Source organism: Tauraco erythrolophus, chromosome 13, assembly GCF_009769465.1.
Source record: "Tauraco erythrolophus isolate bTauEry1 chromosome 13, bTauEry1.pri, whole genome shotgun sequence".
In the NCBI taxonomy this organism is placed as follows: Eukaryota; Metazoa; Chordata; class Aves; order Musophagiformes; family Musophagidae; genus Tauraco; species Tauraco erythrolophus.
The window spans coordinates 10159412-10179881 of NC_141477.1; the positions used below are offsets into that span (position 1 = coordinate 10159412).

The window sequence follows — 20470 nt, forward strand, 5'->3', positions numbered from 1 at the left end:
TGGCCCATTTTTTTGGACTTAGATCCAGTAATGATCTTTGCTAATTGCTTTGCCATTCTCAATGAGACATTTCAGCAATGATGCCGCTCTTCGTTTCCTCAAACAAAAACAGGTTTTTACAGAAGTGCTTTTTAATTCCTGCACGCGCCTGCCCAGCATATCTGTCAGAGGCCAAGGACCCAGCCCCAGGGCTTCTCTGCTCTTTGAAATCTCTTGTGGAGCGTGGAGGCATTTGTACAAGTTTGCCTTCCCTGGACTTTAGCTCTTGTGTTAATCTTGCCCCTGTAGAGCAGCTGTGAGGCTCTGGGACCTGGCCAGGCTCCTGGAGGAGGAAGCTCCTGCAAGATGTTCGTCAGCACACAGTGACTCCAGGAGTCACTCACCTGGCTGACAAATCCCCAAAAATGTCATTCATGAGTAAACCAGACAAGTCAGTGGCATTTCCAAATACAGTTGTAATGGGTAAGGCAGCCATGTGAACAGGAGGAAAAAATCCCTATGGCTTTGCCCATGGCTGGGAGTGGGGGTGTCTGATACCATGGGGCTCTGAGGAGAGGCGGGTGCAGGGCATGGCAGCGGGTGCTGAGCCCAGGCAGGAGCTGTGCCAGCCATGGTGTTTGGGGATGGCTCGGTGCACAGGGGTTTGCCAGGGCACCTTCCCAGTTGCACCCAGAGCTTGCTGGTGGGCAAGAGTGGGTATAATTAATTGACCCCTTCTTCCATGAGCTTGTCATCACCTTACGCAGGAGTTCGTTGCAACTTCACTCTATTTGTAGAATAGTTAGTAAGATTCAAATCACCCACCTGTCCCTGCCCCGAGCTCAAGGCCATGAGGCTCTGGTCCGGTCTGTGCAGGGATTTTTCCTGTGTTTCCCACAGCTTGCGAGGGTGTGGCTGACAGCTACAGCTGGTATGGTCAGTACAAGCTGCGGTCTGAGCATGTGGCCTTTGCAGAGGTGTGCCCTGAGCCACCACGCTCTCTCCCACCCCCGGGCAGTGCCTCCACTCAGCATCACTGGAACAGGGCTCGGATCCTGTCCAGCTTGCCCTCAGCCCATGTCCATCTCCAGGACCAGTGTGGGGATTGCATTAACGCTGGCAGAGGGAGGAACACCAGGAGCATCAGGTACCAGCTCAACAGCGCGAGGCGAGGAGGAGAACAGTGTCTGTAGTGTGCAAAGGGAGGTAGTTTGGGCGGGAGGAGGCGGAACGTGCAGACGTTCTCCAGCACAGAGATGCACTTGCAGCTCCTCCCTGGGTGCTCCAGCGCTGCCAGCTGCATTGTGGAGCCCTATTGTTGCAAATCCCAACTAGGCTTTTTTTTCAACCTAATTTTCCCAGGAACTGACCCAGTTCTTGCACTTGGGAACTGGCATTCACCCTACTGGCAAATGTTTCTCATCTGCTTGAAATGATCTGTCCAGTGTGACATTTTCAGTGTAAGTAGTTTACACAATGAAAACGCATGAACTTTAAATCTCAATCTTGCATAACCCCGAAAGCAGGGACATACATTTACCAGCAGCAAGGGACTTTTTTCCCTGTCCTTTGCAGAAAGTAAGAAGGAAAGAGCCAGCACTGTGCAATTGCAGTGGAGGAAGAGCTCACCCATAGCCCCCTCACCCTCAAAGTCACAGTGAACTCAAGGCAACAGGGTTTGTACTGCTCATTTCTGCCACTTTTTGCCTTGGAAAGATGAAAAGCAAAGGGCTGTTCACCTCTTCAGTGGTCTCCAAGCACGGGCAAAGCCCCCGTGGCCTTCTGGAGCTGTTTCCCAACCAAACGCCACCGCAGATCAGGACAGTGGTGGTGGGTCATGGGCTTCCTGGTTCCCCACTTCAGAGCTCCTCTTGGCACTCAACAGGATTAACTGGTCTTCATAGTCCCAGTGCTGCTCCTTGCTCTCATCTCTGCTTTCAAAGCTGTGGACTCACCCAGCACACAGAAGTTGGTGTCCGTTCTAGGAGGTAGTTGCTATAACCGGACATATGGGATCACTTTTTATCTTTAGCATAACAAAAGGCAAAAAGGTTCTGCAATTTGGCTTGTGACTACCTTGAAAGTTCAAAAAGTTCAAAATTTTGAAGGACGGTCATGTTCTTTCCGTTGGCACCTACCTTCCCAGCGTCTTACCAGAGCCAAATAGCAATGATGGGATGAGAATGGCTTCACACCTGAGAAGCAACCATGCCTTCCCCAGGTCCGCATGGCCACCGCAGCAGCACTGCCCTGCCTGAGCGCATGTCTACCAGCCTGCACACAGGGAAACGGAGAGGATAACTGGCAGGTGGAAAGGGGCCCGATCCTGCCTTCTCTGCTCCAAAGCATTCCCGTTGACTCCAACTGGGAAGCAATAACACATTCATTCGGGCATCAATTCAAACAAGTTAAGTAAAGTTCAGTCTTGCAGGGGTGCTTGGAGGGCAGATTTCTTCCTAATGAGAAGTGCTCCATCGGTTCCTGATGCTGTTTCTTATGTTCGTAGTATGTCTGAACTGTTTCTCAATGTTCCTGAATTTGACTATGGGAAGATCCAGCCTCAGCCACTGCTTGTTGAGGCATGTACACAACAGCTCCACTCTTGCTGAGGCATCCTTTTGTTGTCCATCCTGGAAGGATGTTGCAGCACCCAACTTCCCTCGACTCATGCAAGGCAACATGGAGATGACCCACCCGTGTATTACTGGTCATGACTCCAGCACAACAACAGGAATCATGAGATGTTTTTTTCAGCAAGGTATATTCGGTACCAGAGCTCTCACTTGAGACAAATCAGGTGGGGTTGAAGGACCCTTTCCTTGCAAAGGATGCTCCAGGCTGGGGACAGGGAAGGAGGGATGAAGTAAATGGTGAGAGGCAAGGCTGTACAAGGGTCATGTTGACCAGCTGTGCTGATATGCCTGGTCCACAGGAGAGCAGCGAGGGGATGCATAATTTTGTTATTTCCTGCAGAGCCCTGAGAGGCAGGAGCAGCTGCATTGGCTCCAGAGCCAGCAGAGCCAGCAAGCTTGGGGGGAGATGCTGCGGTGAGTCAAACCAGGACTGGCCCTAGGGGACCACTGGCCAGAGCCACGTGGGCACAGGCGCTGAGTGAGGCCGCAACTCCCAAGTGTCGGGGATGGCCATGTGCCACCACCGCAAGGGTCTCAAACAGCCCCTGGCAGACAGCCTGCACCTATTATGCCATCTGGTTTTCATTGTAATAAGTCATTTAAACATTTTGAACATCTATTTGACCTACTTGAGCACAGTTACAGCAACAATTAACACCAACACCTCATAAATCCTGGCAATGTCCTCTCCAGTGCTAGCTTAGTAAAGACTCCGATTGCGTGGCAAGGGCCATAACATTGCAATGTGGCATCTGATCCCTGAAGAGGAAGACGGGCCTCTTTAAAAACCTCCAGATTTCTATGAAATGCAAAGTTTTGAGCAGAGCAGCCATGAGGCTGCTGAGGAGCTCAGCACTCCAGAGGCAGACGGGCTCCTACGCACTGAGAGGTCCAAGTAAGAGCACTTTGCTGGTTTTCAATCTTCCTGTGTAAGCCTTTGTTTATTTTTACTCACTTTTTGAAATCATGTGAATACGTTAAAATTAGCTGTACTGGAAACGGAAAAAGCTTCCTCTGCTAACGTTCGTGCGCACTCCTTGGATGCTGTTACCAACCAGCTGTGAGTTACAGCTGCCGCTTTGCCAGCTCTGGGAGCCAGCTCCCCTTATCATTGCAGCCTTGCTCTGAGTTATGAGATCTTGCTAGGGCAGAGACACACGCATACAGCCAGGTTTGTACTGACACCAGTTTTACGTCGTGTTCGATGTGTGAAGAAGTAACTCCGGTCATTTCTTCTGACTGGAACGTCTCCATATGTTCTCATTTCATAGTGAAACAGAAAAATTAGTGGTATCGCTTATACTTATGTGATGGGCTTGGGAGGTGATTTGATATTAATTTAAATTGAAAATTAGCTGTTAAGATTGTTTTATATTTCTAATTGCTGCCATGTGTTGCCAGTTAGAATTTCTGGTTAATTTAAACTCCACTCCCCTCCCTCCCAGCACAACCTGTCTCCTCTGGCTCCCCTGAGCCACTTCTTCTTTAAATGAAGGGGCTTTTGTTGGCCCCAACCCTGGCTTCCCCAAGGTCCCTCTGACTTGAAGCTCTGCCATTCAGCAAACCCCCAGTTTCGCATTGTTGCACCACAGCCGCGGGTGCTGAGGAGTACGCAGCCATGCCAGAGCATGGCCTGGGAGTCCACCACATCGCCAAGGCTGCGTGGACAGGGACTTTGCAATCTGAAAGGAGCTTGGTGATGCATTATGTCTTCATGTAGATGTTGCCAACTTCATACACAAGCAGAGCTCAAGCAGTGGCTTCAAGCTTTCAGAAAGATTAATATTTATATCTAATATATATATATATCTCCCCCTATCTTTATCTCCTTATCTCTATCTAATATATTTCCATATGTGTATCTATATGTAAAAATTAAAAGAAAAAAACCCCACATATATTCATTTTACATGAAATCCATGTGCTTTCTGGTATAGGGAAGCAGGCTGGGCTGATGTGTCTGTAGGCAGCAACTCCTACCCACCTTTAGCATGAAATCTGAAGGAAGGAGAAGCCCTCTGGAAACACTGATCCTCTCTCCCTCTCAGTCTCCATCTTCTCTCCAGTAGATCTGCTCAGGAAGAGAAATTTGTCCCCTTCAGAAATTGTCATGACAACTAAGAAGACTTCTCACAAGCATTCCTACAATTTCTTTCTTGTTGAAGGGTGAATTAGAAAGGAAATTCTCTGTCTACATTTTTTTTTCTTTTTAGATACCAAATCCTGAAAGAGGAAAGCCCAAAGCACTGCTGACAGTTGTATAAGATGTGTCTGTTTATTTGATAAAGCATGGCTCAGACGTTCTGTTCTGGGTTTTTTTAAGTGAAAATGTCATTGGACCGAGGTGCTTCCTACAGCAGGCGGGTCAGTGGCTTGGCTGCCTCACTCTTTCCATGGAAGATGTCCGGCAGACAGCTCGGTGACTGCAGCACAGGCTGACGTGCCTTCACAGAATGTGCTTAGCTAGCCGGAAAGTATTTCAAGTGAAGCCAAAGTCATCCATGTGTTGCCATCCCCAAAAGTTACAAATAAAAGTCCTCTGGGAAATGATTAAGCTGACTTGGTAAACAAGTAAAAAGGCACTTGTTGTCAGTGCTCAGCTCACAGAGGGAACACAAGGGCCCCACCGATGCACTGAAGCCTTTCAACTCCGCTTTATTTCCCCAGCCTCCGTGCACGCGTGCTGCAGGACTGCTTGTGTGATGCTGCACCTCTCCCTGTGGGAACCCCCGAGGCCCTTCCTCCGAATGGCTCGCTGGTGGCTTCACACTCTCTCCGTGGCGCTGGTGTGGGGCTGTGTGGCGACTTCGTCCTCCTCCTCCTCCTCCTCCCGCACTGCAGGTAAAGCCTGGCACGCCGCTCGGTTGCTGCCTAACGCGTGCTTCACGTTAACTCGGGCCCTTTATGAAGTTTGTCCTTCAACTGGAGCTTTTCTTGTGTGTGTTACAGCGAGTGGCTGATTTATAAACCTGTAATCAATTGTGTAAATATATTGTGTGTTTAGTGGGGTACTTTTCTGAGTAACTTCAAAAGGAGCAGAAACTGCCTTTGGCACACAGCGAGTATATGGTTTGGTATAGAGTTATGATATATCAATACCACCTGGATACGTAAATACTCCTGAGCTTGATTCCAGCTGGACAGCCTGTGCTAGGTGTAAGAAACACAAGGCTTATTCATAAGGGGAGAATAAGACTTTCTTCTAAAAAAATAATCGCTCTGAAAGCTATCTCTCATGACAATGGCACTTCAAGCACCCTTTGCTTCAAGCCTTCCAGCATCTCTTCGCTGCACCGCACCCACCGGCCCCAGCTCTTTTGGCCTCCAGTAGCTGGGACTTGGCACTCAAAAGCTGTCCTTCTTCAGAGAGATGGTGAGCAGATCTGGCCGTCCCTGCTGCAGCCGCTGCATGGTGGAGAGATGAAAACTTGGCCCTGAGGGCATCGAGAGGCTCCCTGTCCTCCCAGCCAGCACCCACAGAAAGCTGCCAGCAAACATGCTGCTGCCACACTGAGCAAAGCAGCACGGCCTTTAAAATGAGCTTCTCAGACATGAAAGTCACCCTCACCTCTCTGAGCAGCATGGAAGAGTGCAGGTATAGAAGATATGGGAGGGCACCTGGCAGGCTGCCATCTTCCCACTGCCAAAATAAGCAGAAGATTACAAAACCTCCCGCTGCGTGCACCGCCGGAGGCATGGCATGGCGTGGGGCAAGGCAAGGGAGGCAGCTGGGGATGAGCAGGGGGTTCGTCATCAAAGCCATGATGTTCGAGGGCAACCAGGAGTGGGTGGCCCCGCGGGCAGCAGCGGTGTGGCCAGCACATGGCTACCTGACTCACCGCCACGCAGATCAGGTAGAGAAGTTGTTTGGTTTTTTGTTTCAAGAAACGTTCTGGGTCAGCTTTCCTTCAAGGCTGGGTAAGGAAATGCAGTATTTCTAGTCCTGTGTTCTGTATGAATGAGAGGGAGACTGGTTTGTCATGTCATATTGTGAAAATGAGAAACTGCAAGAAGCAGTGCTGACATTTGAAAACCGATCAAATCCCAGAACAAAAGCTACATCCCAAAAAGAAGCCTTTTCTTTCCTTTAGAAATTCAGTCAAAATTTATTTTGCAAGAATTGCTTTTTACAGTTGCGATTGCTTTGAAAAAATATCACTGCTTTGTTCAATCTCAAGATGGAAACACGTTTCAGAGTGTTATTTTTTCGGGTCATGAATTCCATTTTTGACCAACCTAACCATCTCTTGACAGCTTATCACCAGTCACAGTTTATCATGACAAAGGCTAGTAGCTTATGCTTCCCTGTTTGCTCATCATTTATCCGCTCAGGAGGAGGTTCCGGAGCGCAGGAGAGCCCTGCTCGCAGCCCTGCCCACACGTCTCCCTGCCCAGACACCTGCTCACACGCAGTGCGCTGGTGGTGTGGAAGCCCTCCCTCGCACCAGCCCTGGTGGTCTCTCAGCCTGGGCTGGCCAGTGGGAGCAACTCCCCTCTGCCTCCTCCCCACTCCCTCCTCAGTGAGGCTATAATGGCCGTTCTGGACCAGCCACTCATCCATTTTTTAGCAGCTGCAGCTCTTCAAGCACCATTCCTGCAGACTTGCTGTTCCCCGCACTGCTTCTCCCTTTCCTAGAGACTTTGCATGTTTGTGAAGACCCATGAGGTGAGTGAGGTGCCCTCGCCTTGCTCCCGCTCCCACCTCTGATGCTCACCAAGAGCCCAGCTTGAGCACTCCTTGCACAGGCAGGGCTGCTCTTGCCCCTATTTCCCCCGCTCTGCCCATGCTGGGAAATCTGTGCCTGTTGTAGCGTAGCAATAGAGTCATAGAATCATAGAATGGTTAGGGTTGGAAAGGACCTTAAAGGTCATCTAGTTCCAACCCCCCTGCCATGGGCAGGGCCACCTTCCACTAGATCAGGTTGCTGAAAACCTCATCCAACCTGGCCTTGAACATTCCCAGGGATGGGGCAGCCACAGCTCCTCTGGGCAACCTGTTCCAGTGCCTCGCCACCCTCACAGTGAAGAATTTCTTCCTCAGATCTAATCTAAATCTTCCCTCTTTCAGTTTAAAGCCATTGCCCCTTGTCTTATCCCTCCATGCCCTTGTAGTGATATCAGACCCTTACCTCCTGCGGGAATATGGGGCTGCTGAATACAAGATATTACACGTGCAGGACCATGCCCCATTGCCCCTGGAGCTGGAGCAAGCCCACCACCCCCCTCTGAACCCAGGCTACATTCATGGGACTCACAGCTGGTAGGAGGGAGAGTGTTTTACTTGTTACACAGAAAAACATATAAAATCTATTTTTTCTCATAATTATTATAGTCTATTGTTCCTTGACCCAAGACCTCCCTAAATACATGGCCATGATATCCTACTTTGCCATCTAATGTAACAACAAATCTCCCATGGAGCTTTACATGCTGGGAAATGTTCGATCTTAAGACTGCTGCCTGCAGCGTCTTTCATTTGGGAGAGTTTCCTTAGAAGAAATAAATCCTCCAAAGATGTTCTCTGCAAACTTTCCAAGGAGCACATTAAAGTTTGATTTATACCACCATCTTCTACTGAAAGATATTCTCAGGATCTGCTTTCTTCATGCATTTATTAAAAAAATAAAAGGAAATAATGGTGTAAATCCTGATGAAGACATGAAAAGGTGGCAGAGAAGCCAATGACCTGGAGGCCAGACTCAAACAGGGAAGTGGTGGCAATGCGGGACTCGCATTGCCAGGAGGTGGGCTACAAATCCCAGTGAAAAAGGTGTATCATGCAGTGAATCTGTAGAAACACAATTGGATAACCTCACCTCTAGACAGTGGAGAAAATTACCTTAGATGTTACAAAAATTGACTATGAACTAATAAAACTGAATAGCCAAACGGCTTTCGTCATGTAAATGACCACTCCATACAGATCTGGGCTTTTAGGAAGCATGTAGGGAATTCATCCATAATATATGCAGATTTATTAATATATGCAGCACCTTACCATAGCTTAATAAAAGCCAGATTGACTGTAAATGCATGTTTTTGTATAGCTGATAGGTTTCCAAAATAAGAATGATTTTAACACTCTGCTTTTCTGCTTCTGTATGCTTTTTGTCTTGTTTTTTCATTAATCTTTAATATACTTGAAAGGAATAGTTAAAGCAATACGGGTGATTTGTGTCTGTTACGGTTAAGCAATATAAATTTCCCTGACAGCATGCTGTGATCTGTCATCCTACGCTGGTGTATGTGCTGAACACAACGTTTGCAAGGATACTTGTCCTGACAGTCAGTAAACATCGTGAGTTAAAAGTAAGCAAATACAGGACTTGAAAGGTCATCTCAGGACAGTAGGTTTTTTTAAAACTGCTTGAAAAAGATCGTCGAAGATGCAGCAATTTTTGTGCCTTTTTAATGAGCCTTGAGTGATTTCTCCCAGCATCAGCAAAAACTGTAGAGCAGGAGTAGAGCTTGTGCATGTTGAGAACAGGCTGTTAATAGCCAGGGCCTGGGCCGGCAGTGCTTCCCTCCACATCCAGCAACTCCATTTGTCATCTGGTCAAATTTCACAACGTGTTTTTTTTTTTTCTTTACATCGACACTCTGTTTTACCCCCTGCTTTGTTTTCAATTTAGTTGCTCCCCCACAAGAGCTTCAGATCACTGATCCTGGCCTCTTAGGTTCCCTTGATATAGAGTGGAAAGCTCCACCCAACATACAAACCTTCAATGACTGCACAGTAAAATACAAGTTTGAATACCGCAACTCTGGTGACAGAGACTGGAAGGTAAGACAAAGCACAGTTTAATCTTCTTAAATCCAGGCTATTGTTCTGCCTTTAGTTTGTGCATAGGTTTATGTTTGCATTTCAAGGGGGAGCGGGTCCAAAGCAGTTTCAGCTTTCCATGAAAAAGCCAGACTTTCCAGTGGTTTGAACCTTTTGCCAGATGGGAATATGTTTTGAAATGTAACAGCAGCAGCAGTCAGAGAAGGGGCCGTTTCTGTCAAAGGGTGTAGTGCTTGCAGCCAAAACCAATCCAATAATATCTAGCAGCATTCCTCGTCATACACTTTTTAGAAAGTCTTTACAGGGCTTGAACTCAAACTCAGTGTCAACAGATCCTTAGGGATGCAAAGTGGTGAATAAATAAAAGATTAAATGGCATTAATTATCCTAATGCGCTCACACTGCCTTTTCCAGAAGGGTGTTTCTAACTCCCATTTAGTTTGTCTTTTAGATTCAGTTGACTCTATGACAAAATTGTCAGTCTTCTCTTGTTGCTGTGTAGCAGGGCAACAGCAGACAGGCACAGGACAGGAGGGGTTATAGGAATGTACGTGGGGAGTGCTTAGAAGACGAAAGCTGCTGCAGGATTAGGAAGGTAAATGGAGTGAGGTGAGGATAAACCCAGCCTGTTTGGTTGGTGCAAGGTCCTGAGGAACACATGAAAAAAACACTGAAGGCGTTCCCCAACAACTCAAAATACAGATTTGTTTCCTGAAAGAGAGATTTTTTTGCACAATCTTAAAGCAGGAGTGCTAGAGAGCTTGTCAGCTGAAAGGACTGGGGAGAGGGAGAAGGAGCAGTGGTGCTGTGAGCCCCAGCTTCTCGCTGTGAATGGTTTCCGCGCATCCTTCATGAGCTGATCATCAGCTTCCTCCACCCAAGGCAGCCAAGCCACGGCTGCCAGGCTGTGCTCAGCTGCCACGCAAAGGGCTTTTGGCCCAGCCACCCTGCGGAAGCATGCCGAGGTGGAAAAGCATGGTGCCTCCCACCCTGTTAGAGCTATGGATTGCAATAGGGAGGGCATGGAAAGGAGCTCCCCACCACGCAGCACAAAGAGAGAAAAAATAAATGCGGTTTAAAAAACCACATCAGATCTAAAAAGTAGAAAAAAATCATCACATCTGGTACCTTGCCAAAACCTTGACCACAGATCAGGTCACGAAGAGTCAGTCTGAAAAAAAAAACCCATGAGACATCAGAAGAAGCAAGAGTCATTGATGTCTGTTAGAAACACGTGGCTCTTCCTTACACTCTGGGGCTGCTGACAAAAAGCCTGACCGTGGGCTGCTACAGTTCCCGCTGTAGCACACGTATGCGTTTTATGGCACATTGCTTCTGTCCTGCCTGGGCTAATGTGACACCTTCTCTCTCTTGTCGTTTGTTGTAACTCTTGCCAACTTATTTATCCCTTGTGTAAAGTAAGGCAAAGCAAGTCTGAGGAAAAGAAAAAAGCAAATAACCTTCAGGGGAGGTGCTCAAAACGTCCTACAAAAGGCTGAGTCCAGTAGCATGCAGTGGTGAGCCCACACTATGCTGCCTGGCTGCTGCTCCATCCTTGCAGGGTCTGGTTGTGCTTCCAATGGGAACCATCAGTTACAAGACTTGTTGTTCGTTTTGTTCCTGATTTTCTCATGTCACATCTGGGTTTACAGTAGTGTCCTTGTCAGACTCTCCTCTGTGCTCCTGGCTGGTGGGGACCCCTTGAACCATAGTCTGCTCTGTCTTGTCGTTGCTGGTGTCCTGTGGGTGGAGGGACTAAAAGACAGTGAGGCTGGGCAGAGCAGGTGGTACAAAAGTGCTGGAGAAGCACTGGGCAGGAGAAGCAGGACAGAAACGAAACATTAAAGCACAAAAAAATGGACCTACTCACTGCTACAGCAGGAGCAATGGTAGCTGATTCCGCAGCCCCCTTAATGACAAGAAGTGTTTATAGAGTCTGTCTTTCAACCAGGTTATTTTTACTAGGAAGCTAAAATTCAGAGTTGGATTTGACCTCAGCAGGACTGCTGAAGTGAAGGTACAGACACTGCTCAAAGGACGGTGCACTGATGACGTGGAGGTGCAAAGTGACTGGATTTATGCTACCTTTCAGGTCCCATTGCAAGGTTAGGAGCAGCCTTCGATTCCTGGTGCAGTTTTGCACTTTGCATGAGCCTGTTGCATGAATCACTGCTGGCCTGAGGGTTGCTGGATGGATAAGCCATTGCAGGGCTTGTTGACATAGAAGACACCAGAGCATCTGCCTGCTTCCACTGGCTGTGGTTGTGGTTACTGGATACTTGGGGCTCCCTTTCCCCCTGCCCATATCCTGGTCCTGCTGGGCTGCCCTGCACGAGCTCCGCTGCTGAACGACAGTGTCAGTTATCCATCCTTCTGCTCTAAGCACAGTGAACCGGCTTTTATAGGAAACAGGGCAGTTGGCAGCAAAACTATCTAATAACGGTGATTGGCCTTCTTTTCTTTTCCTTTTTTTGTCTCTCAACCACAGTATAGAATTGTTCGAAGACATAAAATGATATTTCTGCTGGGCCTGACTGGTACGTTGCTAAATAATGCTTATTTCCTTCTCGTTTGACAGGAGAACTGGAATCAGAGGTTCAGAATTTCCACTGCATCTATCATGACTGGGAATACCTCAGATGCACTTGGCAACCAGGTCTCCTCACTCCTCATGGTGTATACTATGGATTATATTATTGGTATGTATCAGCAAAATAGAAAAACATCCAGGCAGCAATCAAGTGCACCTGTCAGGGTATGAAAATGCCACGGCAAATATGCTTTTACAGCTGGCAATGCTATTACATGATCCACCCAGACTGAGCAGAAATAATGCTCCAAGCAACACGTGCCTTCTGCCAAGGAAATATCAAACCCCTCCTTCCTTCCTTAAAGTCAGGCTTGTGCTGACCTTCTACAGGGACTGCCTTCTCCCTTCCTCCTTTCTCTTTTATTCACTCCATGGAGTGCTTTTTGCATGTTGTGCATCACGAAGACTTGTGCTTTCCCTGTGCTGAATGTACCTGGATCATTCTGGCTGCACATTTCCCTTGATTGCAGTGCATATATCTCTATAGGACAGGATTCAACAGAAGATTATCAAGCTCAGTGAACCCTGCTCAAAGAGCAGGGCTTCTTAGCAACTAAGAGTTTTACTTCCCAAATACACTTTCGTGGCCTTAGCACCTCTCATACACGCAAACATGCTGCCAAGAGGTAGTAATAATGCGTGTTTCTCAGTTATTTCTTCTATACTGCTGCCTAATGATTCTGTTCTGCAAGAAAAACAAAGCTAGACTCGGTGTTTTTGGACAAAGTAAAAGCTGTATTTGTGCTTAAATGCTTATGATACTACGGCAAGGATGACTAGTTATGAAATCATTGGGTTTCACGCCTTTGGGCTACAAGTAGAAAACCATAGCTGCTTTTTAAAAATAGTTTCCATGTAGCTCTTGGTAATAGTCTTCAAGACAGAAACACTGATTTAAAACCATTTTGCTAATGACAAATATCGTTCTGCTTGAATGAAACCATGGAAATGCATGATTCGTTCCTAAAAAAAAAAACCAAAACACCCTTATTTAACTGCCTGTAACAAAACCAGGCATTTGAATCTGGGTCTCATTTTATAACGTGAGCAGGTGGGAACACAGCCACAGCATCCTTTGATCCCTGTGAGTTCATTTTTATAGCACTACCACATGAAGTTTTTTCCCCAAACATGAGGTGCTGTGCAGGGAGGCTTTCATTAGGGATAGAGGATGGAGGCCAGATCTGGCCCTGCCTCAAGGGCACCAACCCAGCAGGAGTCTTAAAAGGTAAAAGGAAATGCTACGTAGTATTTCCAGAGTGGGGCCAGAGGCTGAGCTCTGGGGGGGGCCCAAAGGCAGGAGGCAGTCTGACAGGACAGGATTGCTGTTGCACATCACCTCTGGAGTCCCCAACACAAGAAGGACATGGAGCTGTTGGAGTGGGTCCAGAGGAGGAGGATCACGAAGATGATCCAAGGGCTAGAGCACCTCTGCTATGAAGACAGGCTGAGAGAGTTGGGGCTGTTCAGCCTGGAGAAGAGAAGGCTCCAGGGTGATCTTATAGCAGCTTTCCAGTACTTAAAGGGGGTCTACAGGAAAGCTGGAGAGGGACTTTTTACAAGGGTATGTAGTGATAGGACAAGGGGCAATGGATTTAAACGGAAAGAGAGGAGATTTAGATTAGATCTAAGGAAGAAATTTTTCACTGTGAGGGTGGCGAGGCACTGGCACAGGTTGCCTAGAGAAGTTGTGGATGCCCCATTCCTGGAAGCATTCAAGGCCAGGTTGGATGAGGCTTTGAGAACCTGGTCTAGTGGAGGGTGTCCCTGCCCATGGCAGAGGGGTTGGAACTAGATGATTTTTGAGGTCCCTTCCAACCCTAACCATTCTATGATTCTATGATTCTAATAACCAGCAAACCCCTTCCTCGCTCCCACACCTGGTTTTCCATTACAAGCCCACATAGGTGCACAAGACCTACCTGCAATCAGCCATAGCTGCTCATTAACAGCCATTACATTCATGACACACATCATCTGCCACAAATCGATAGGGTTTGGCTTGGAGGGGACTTTTCTGCAACTCCAGACTTGGTGACTGATGGTGTCACAAGCGCCCCATGGGAGGATGAGTGTCTCCATGAGTAGGGTCCAGATCCCGCCCGGCTCCACTCACGTAGTGGCACCTTGTGAGGCCTCTTGTGCTCCAGGAATGGGCTTGGGGAGAGGCTGACACAGCCTACAAACCAACCTGGGAAGCCACCTGTGCATGGTAATTTTTTTTTTCTCCTCCCCACACTTTTCCCATAGCAGGAGTCCACGTGACTGATGCATAACTGTGCTTTGGATCACTTGTGAAAGGCAAAGGCTGGGTAGGATATAGATGACACTTGATAGGTCCAATCTTACAAAAAAGGCCTTTACCCAAGTACTAACTGCCATTGCTTTGGTTATGTTTTTCTTTCTGTTTTCCTAACACCCTGGTAGGTATGAGGGCCTGGACCACGCAGCACAGTGTGATGACTATATTCAGGATCACGGTATCAACATTGGCTGCATGTTGCAAAATCTGAGCCAGGCAGAATATAAGGATCTGAGCATTTGTGTCAATGGTTCAGCGGCGGCCACTCTGCTACGGCCGTTGTACGTCACCCTTCGCCTTCACAACCTAGGTAACGCTGGCAGGAAAGCAGAAGGGCTCTGGGGACCCACATGGCCACCACGCACCCAAGGCTCATGCCTTGCACGAGGGGGCTGAAACAGACGTGTGTTCTTGTAAATGGGTGGCTGTAATGTGTCTGGGTGGATTTCCCCCTGGAGAAGGGGCTGTGGCATGTGCCACACAGGACTTCAGTTTCCAGCAGTGTTTGCAGGGGAGCAACCCCACTCAAAACCCACCCTGGAGGGTCTGTGGGTGCCTCCAAGTGCTGCGCTTGGCAGCTGGACAGCTTGGGACATAATGGTCTGCTGAGCCTGGCAGAGCAGCTATGGGTTTCCTAGCTCTAGCAGCACCACCACAGAGGTGGCTTCATTTGTGCCAGCTGGAACTAAAACCGCTGCTCTGCTCCCGCAAGCACAGGATTGATCTTTGTGCTTTGCTGTTCAGAGCAAGCTAAGGAACTAAGGGCTGGGGAGAATTGAGTGCAAGGTGTGACAGGGTCTGCCAGAGCAAAGGTGGATTTCAAACCCATCAGAGACAGGGAAAGGAAGCAAACCATAGCATGATGTATGACCCGATACATGTACTCGCTCTTTGTTATGGGCACTTACCATGCTGATGCATTCACCCACCTGTATATGTCAGGGGATAAACAGTCCTTCAGTTAAGCCACTGGGCTAATAGGCAGGATTCCTGGATTCAATTAGTGCTGCCATGTGCTTCATGTGTGGCTTCGGGCATCTGACATAAACCAGAGCCTCTTCTGGGATGCAGAGGGTGTCATGCCAGCACTGTTGCAGTGCCCCGCTGCAGGGGCTGAGGCTGCCCTCGCAGCACAGGGAGGGCTGGCCGGATGCACTGCCAGGGGAACGTGCCCCGCGCAACGCTCAAAATGCTGGCATTGCAGCCCAGAGTGAGAAGCTAGCCCAGCCCACATGCCGAGTTAAAATAAACAACCCACTCTCCAGCCTCAGTGACAACCCAGCTCCCGCAGCATTGTGGCTGATAGCAGTGGGAACTCAGAAATCCCACCAACTGGGAGACGGGGCAGAGGTGGGCAGTGATTAACTGAAGTCTTTCCTACCAGAAGCTGTTTGATTGCACCTCTTGTCCTCCTCTCTTTTTGTTCTCCCCTCAGCAAAGCCCTCCCCCCCGCAGCAGCTGGTGGTTTCCATGTCTGCATCTGAGGAGCTTCAGGTGGTGTGGAGCCCGCCGGGCAGCGGAACGCCGCCCCAGTGCCTGGAGTACGAGGTTCAGCTGGCGGAAGATCAGGGGAATGCCAAGGCTGCCTGGGCGGTAGGGACAACACGCACCGTGCTGCAGGGAGGGGGAAGGGTCGGGGAGCCCTGCCTGATGGCCGGCAGTGGGGAGGCACGCTGGAAAATTGGGGTTCACACCGAGTTGCGGATGGAGCGTTAGCTACCCCATGCAGGGGCTGTGCAGGGACATGAGCTGGTGCTGCGGGTGGGAAATGCTGACCGGCTGCTCCATTGCATGTGTTCCTCCCCATCACCCTCATCTCCAGCCGCAGCGTTTGCTTCAGCAGTGACAGATGCCAGCGCAAGCCTCTGAGCGATTGTGTTCACAGGCCTCCTGCCTGTTATCTCAGGAAGTTGTCATCACGGAAATTTAAAGGTTGTGGATTGTTTTCCTGAGTATGGCGGCACAACTTGGTCCAATGAAACTGTAATTCTAATCTCTCCAAAGAAGTGGCCTGGGACACAACACATCCTTTATGCACGGTGCTTCTTCCTTGTGCGTTATCCACGTGCAATTTTGATAGCAAAAATGGCAAGAACTAATTAACGGTAGGGGGCATCTGAAGGACATTTTTTCTTTAATTGCCATATTCTGCACATGAGAATTCTTAGCTAATTTAATGAAAGATTCCATAAATTAACGGGCATAAATGGCAACATACATGATAAGGCCCCCCAGAATGTAGGTATTTTCAGTAGATTCATCTCCATGATCATCTTCCTGGCATTAGCTGTCCAAAACTGTTATGAAATAATTCAAAACTGCCAAAACATAACACAAGGGTTTGCAGAGCCTGGAGAGTATGTTCAGAAACATGAGGCCATGCCAGAGAGCTACTGGTGATGGCACATAATTCCTTGATGTTTGTTGTCTCTGTTTTGTTTCTCAGTCTGTGTCAACCCAAATGGAGACCACTTTAACAATTTCCAGAGCAAATCAAAGCCGCGTTTCATGTGTTCGTGTCAGGGGGAGAACAAATTTTTTATGTGCTGACCAGGGCTTTTGGAGTGAATGGACGCAGGAGTGTTTCTCTGGTATGGAACCCAAAGTAACTAGTGTTTCTTTCACATCTTTTATAAAGCCTGTTTGGGACCAAGGGCTGATGGCTGCCATGGGCATCTGCTGGTGTCCAGCACTGGAGATGGGATCCTGGTTTAGTTACACCCTCAACCTACTCCAGCACAGCGATTCCTACAGCTTTGCATCTCCGGTGCACTGAGCAAACAAGCCTCCAAATATTAACGCTTCTGCACCAGCACCTTCCCCTGCTGCACGGGGACAGCTGTGATGGAGGAATGACTGCTTTGCAAAAGAGAGCACTTGGTACTCAGATTCTCTCCACGGGCATCCTCCTGGTGTCCTGGCCCGCACCATGGATCAGTTCCTTTGCACCCCATAGGCTCTATAGAGCTGTCCCTGTGTGCACTGGCTCTGCTGCAAGATGCAGAAGGCACATAGTGGTGGCTACATATATATGCAGGACATATCTTACACTGAAGGAGTATGTTACTCTATACAGTACCATACACTTTTTGTATATCTGTAATAAACAAACAAACAAATAAATAAATGTAGGGTAACAAACCTGGACACACTGAGTTTGCATATGAGCCCAAGCTTTGTAAGAGGTAATACGATCCATTCTGGAAGCTACAGTTTTCTTATTCGCTGTCATTTGTCTTTGCAGTGTCCAGAAAAGAGGACAAGCAGCTATTTATCCTCATTCCAGTCATTCTGAGTTTGTCAAGTAGCCTCGTAATATTTATGTTGATTGGCCACTGCAAGAAAAGGTAAGCACCAAGGCAGCCTTTCCATGCAATGCACTTTTATGTGAGTGTCTCAAACTACAGTTATAAATGAAACAACACCCTGAACACTAAGAGCCAAACATTAATAGGTGCTCTATGACTGGACACCAAACAACAGTTTATTTTCAGGAAACAACCTTGTTAGTGTGGCTGTTCCTGATATGAAATGCCTCCCAACAACACTTAGAGATCCAACTGCAGAGACCCAAATCCTGGTCGTACAAGCCCAGACTGCTTCTGTTAAACACCGCAGTTACTTGCAAGCACAGCAGTGTAAATGTCTTGCCCCAAACTGCTCAGACAACTGAGATTTGTACTGACTGTGTTAAAGAAATGCCATTTGTATGGGCTAAGGCCTCATTCTCTTTGCGCTCCCATCCCAGTTGTTGGCATTCATGTCAGTGGCAGCACATGGGGAAAGCAGACACAGTGGATGAATTTGCCCGTATCCAAATTATTGCTACTGATGACGTTTTCTTCGGGTCTGAAGGACCACTTAGAGAGAACTGATCCCCTAGTACTGGTAACTATTATCTTTTCCTTATGGCCACACAGTGTAAGCAAGTGGGTAGGTTTTCTAATATACCTTTTAAGGCATCACTGATGAGGGAGAACTGGTTATAGAAATACCTTCATGTTGTCCTCAGAGATGAGCTAGCACCTATTCGGTAGCTGAATGCCTGGAGTCTGACACACACTCCCTCATCTTTGTTTTGTATCTGCCTTTCAAATGTTTTAGTTTGTGAAATTTGAACAAAGTGTAGATGCTAGTAAGAAAACTATGGAAAGCAAGTGCTCCCTGCATTTCCACTGGGAGGCGGTGTTGTGTGACGGGGGTGCTGTAGCATGTCCCCAGCTGTCTCTTGGTGCTGGGAATAACAGTCTGTTCCCATTTCAGATCCCCAGCAGAAAAGCCATTGAATGCACCAGTGGGATGCTAAGTCTGCTTGCGACTGCTGTACCGCTTGTGTTTGACGGATTGCTCTTAGAACATCATCCCAAGGACAGCTGAGAAACCCTGAGCTTTCTATAGCCCATGTGGGTCTTCCCTACCCGCTGCCATTCATGAGGCTGGTTGTTGGAATTGAAGTCCCCAACGAGCTTGGGAAAATGTTGGAGGAGTTTTAAACTGACTCTGGAGCAAGCTGTTTCCTATAACAGGACAAGGGAGAAAAAGGAGGCAGTGAAAACTGCCATGAATAAAGATAACACGTTGCTCTGTGGGTTGTCTTTTTTTTTTTTTTTAAGGACGTCTTTAGAAATCTGTCAACAGGACACAAAGAAGAGCAGCATTCACACACAATGCTAGGTACAAATGCCTGCATCTAGCCACTGTACCCCACTTCACTTCCACCACATCATCACAGTCCCCAAACACAGCCTGCTGAGACCATCTAAGTGCCAAACGTGAGCTACTTGAGCTATTTATTTCATTGACTGATATGCCTTATCTGTTGCAAAGCTGAAGTGGGGAGGCCTTAAGAGAAACCTTTATTGTAAAAAGGCATGATCATAGCTACTGCAAAGAGCAGATGCTTCAGAGGAGAAGTGAGAGTCACTCTGGCAAAGGCAGCACGGGAACTTCTCTAGGAAGTGGGCACTGGTACCAGAATTCAATGAAACACCCAAGATGTCTCTCAACACCATGTATTCAGCTGACGAAAATGATTTTTAAGGAACCATTCCCTATGATGATAATAAAAAAAAATTAAAAGAGATCAGCACTAGATGAGATGCTGTCCTCCAAGCCCATTCTGGATTTCTTTGGTCAAAGAAATAACCCACTCAAACCCAGATGTTTAGTGTGCTTTCATTTCATCTGAACAACCCAGAAAATATATTTTCTTGCAGGAGCATTTATTCGAAATGGGAATTTCTCGTGAACGGTGGAAGCTCAAAGACAAAATCAAGTTTGCGTCAATCAGCTACGTAAAGAGCCATGCTAATCCAATCAGGCACAAAACAACACAGCAAGTGCTGTCTTACACATCCAACTGCAAAATTATTCAATCGCTGTCAGCTGCTTCCACTGCTAAATGGGCAAAACCCCAATGTTATTTGGAGAGCAACTGAAGGAGGAAAGCACCAGAAAAAAAAGGTCTATGCACAGACTGGAGCAGAAATGAAGTTTCCTGGCTCCTGTTGTTTTGATGAGACACAATCTCTGCCTCTACTGCCTCCCGGGGCTTCTGGCCACCCAGCATGGGATGGCTTTATGTTTAAAAAGACCCATGAGCGTGCAATGGGCATTGAAATACTGTGTTTTACCTTGATGAATGCAGCACGTTAGAATTGGAGAAGGGAGCTGGACGTGCAAGGCACTGACTGATCAAACAGAGAAGGTGAAAGAAACCATGAGAGAGGGAAGGAAGCAGGAATAAAGCTGGCTTGGTCAGAAGCAGCCCCAGCCCCAGCTCAGGGAGACCTGGCTTGCAGACATCTCCAAAACATGCTCATCAGAGCATGCAGAGTCCCCTTCCTTCCCTCTCCGGTCTGCAGCAGGAATTTCACAGTGACAAAGGGCACAGCCCTACACCGTGGCTGCCCCTGGCTGGCACAGCGCAAATCAAATGTTTTGCTCTGGCTTGCTCCGAGGCTGGGCTGCCTGTGCCTCCCTGCAGAGCGACGGGCCATCAGGGCAGGGCAATCTCTGGGAGGACCAAGCCTGGATCTCCTGCTCTGCAAGACCAAGATGAGAAGGGATGCTCAGCCAAGCTCATTCTAGAGTTCTTGAGTACTTTCAGGAACTAGAGGACTTTGGCACATCCAGAACTGGATAGCATTTGGGCTATGGGCTTTCAGAACTGCCATCAGGGC

The 20470-nt window shown here is 47.9% G+C and overlaps 1 protein-coding gene across 1 annotated transcript; it reads left to right on the forward strand.

Moving 5' to 3' along the window:
* Window positions 1-5359: 5359 nt before the first annotated feature.
* On the forward strand, window positions 5360-18594 carry IL13RA2 (interleukin 13 receptor subunit alpha 2). The gene is made up of 9 exons (XM_086619800.1): window positions 5360-5453; window positions 9245-9396; window positions 11348-11501; window positions 11975-12095; window positions 14414-14598; window positions 15724-15881; window positions 16735-16879; window positions 17533-17635; window positions 18552-18594. Exons 1-9 carry the CDS (start codon window positions 5360-5362, stop codon window positions 18592-18594), a joined length of 1155 nt encoding a protein of 384 aa, XP_086475926.1.
* Window positions 18595-20470: the final 1876 nt, after the last annotated feature.

Coding starts and splice junctions, on each gene's coding strand:
- IL13RA2 (XM_086619800.1), top strand. CDS start 5,360: ATGGCTCGCTGGTGGCTTCACACTCTCTCCGTGGCGCTGGTGTGGGGC. Junction 14,599..15,723: donor CCTTCGCCTTCACAACCTAG/GTAACGCTGGCA, acceptor TTCTCCCCTCAG/CAAAGCCCTCCCCCCCGCAG. Junction 17,636..18,551: donor ATTGGCCACTGCAAGAAAAG/GTAAGCACCAAG, acceptor TTCCCATTTCAG/ATCCCCAGCAGAAAAGCCAT.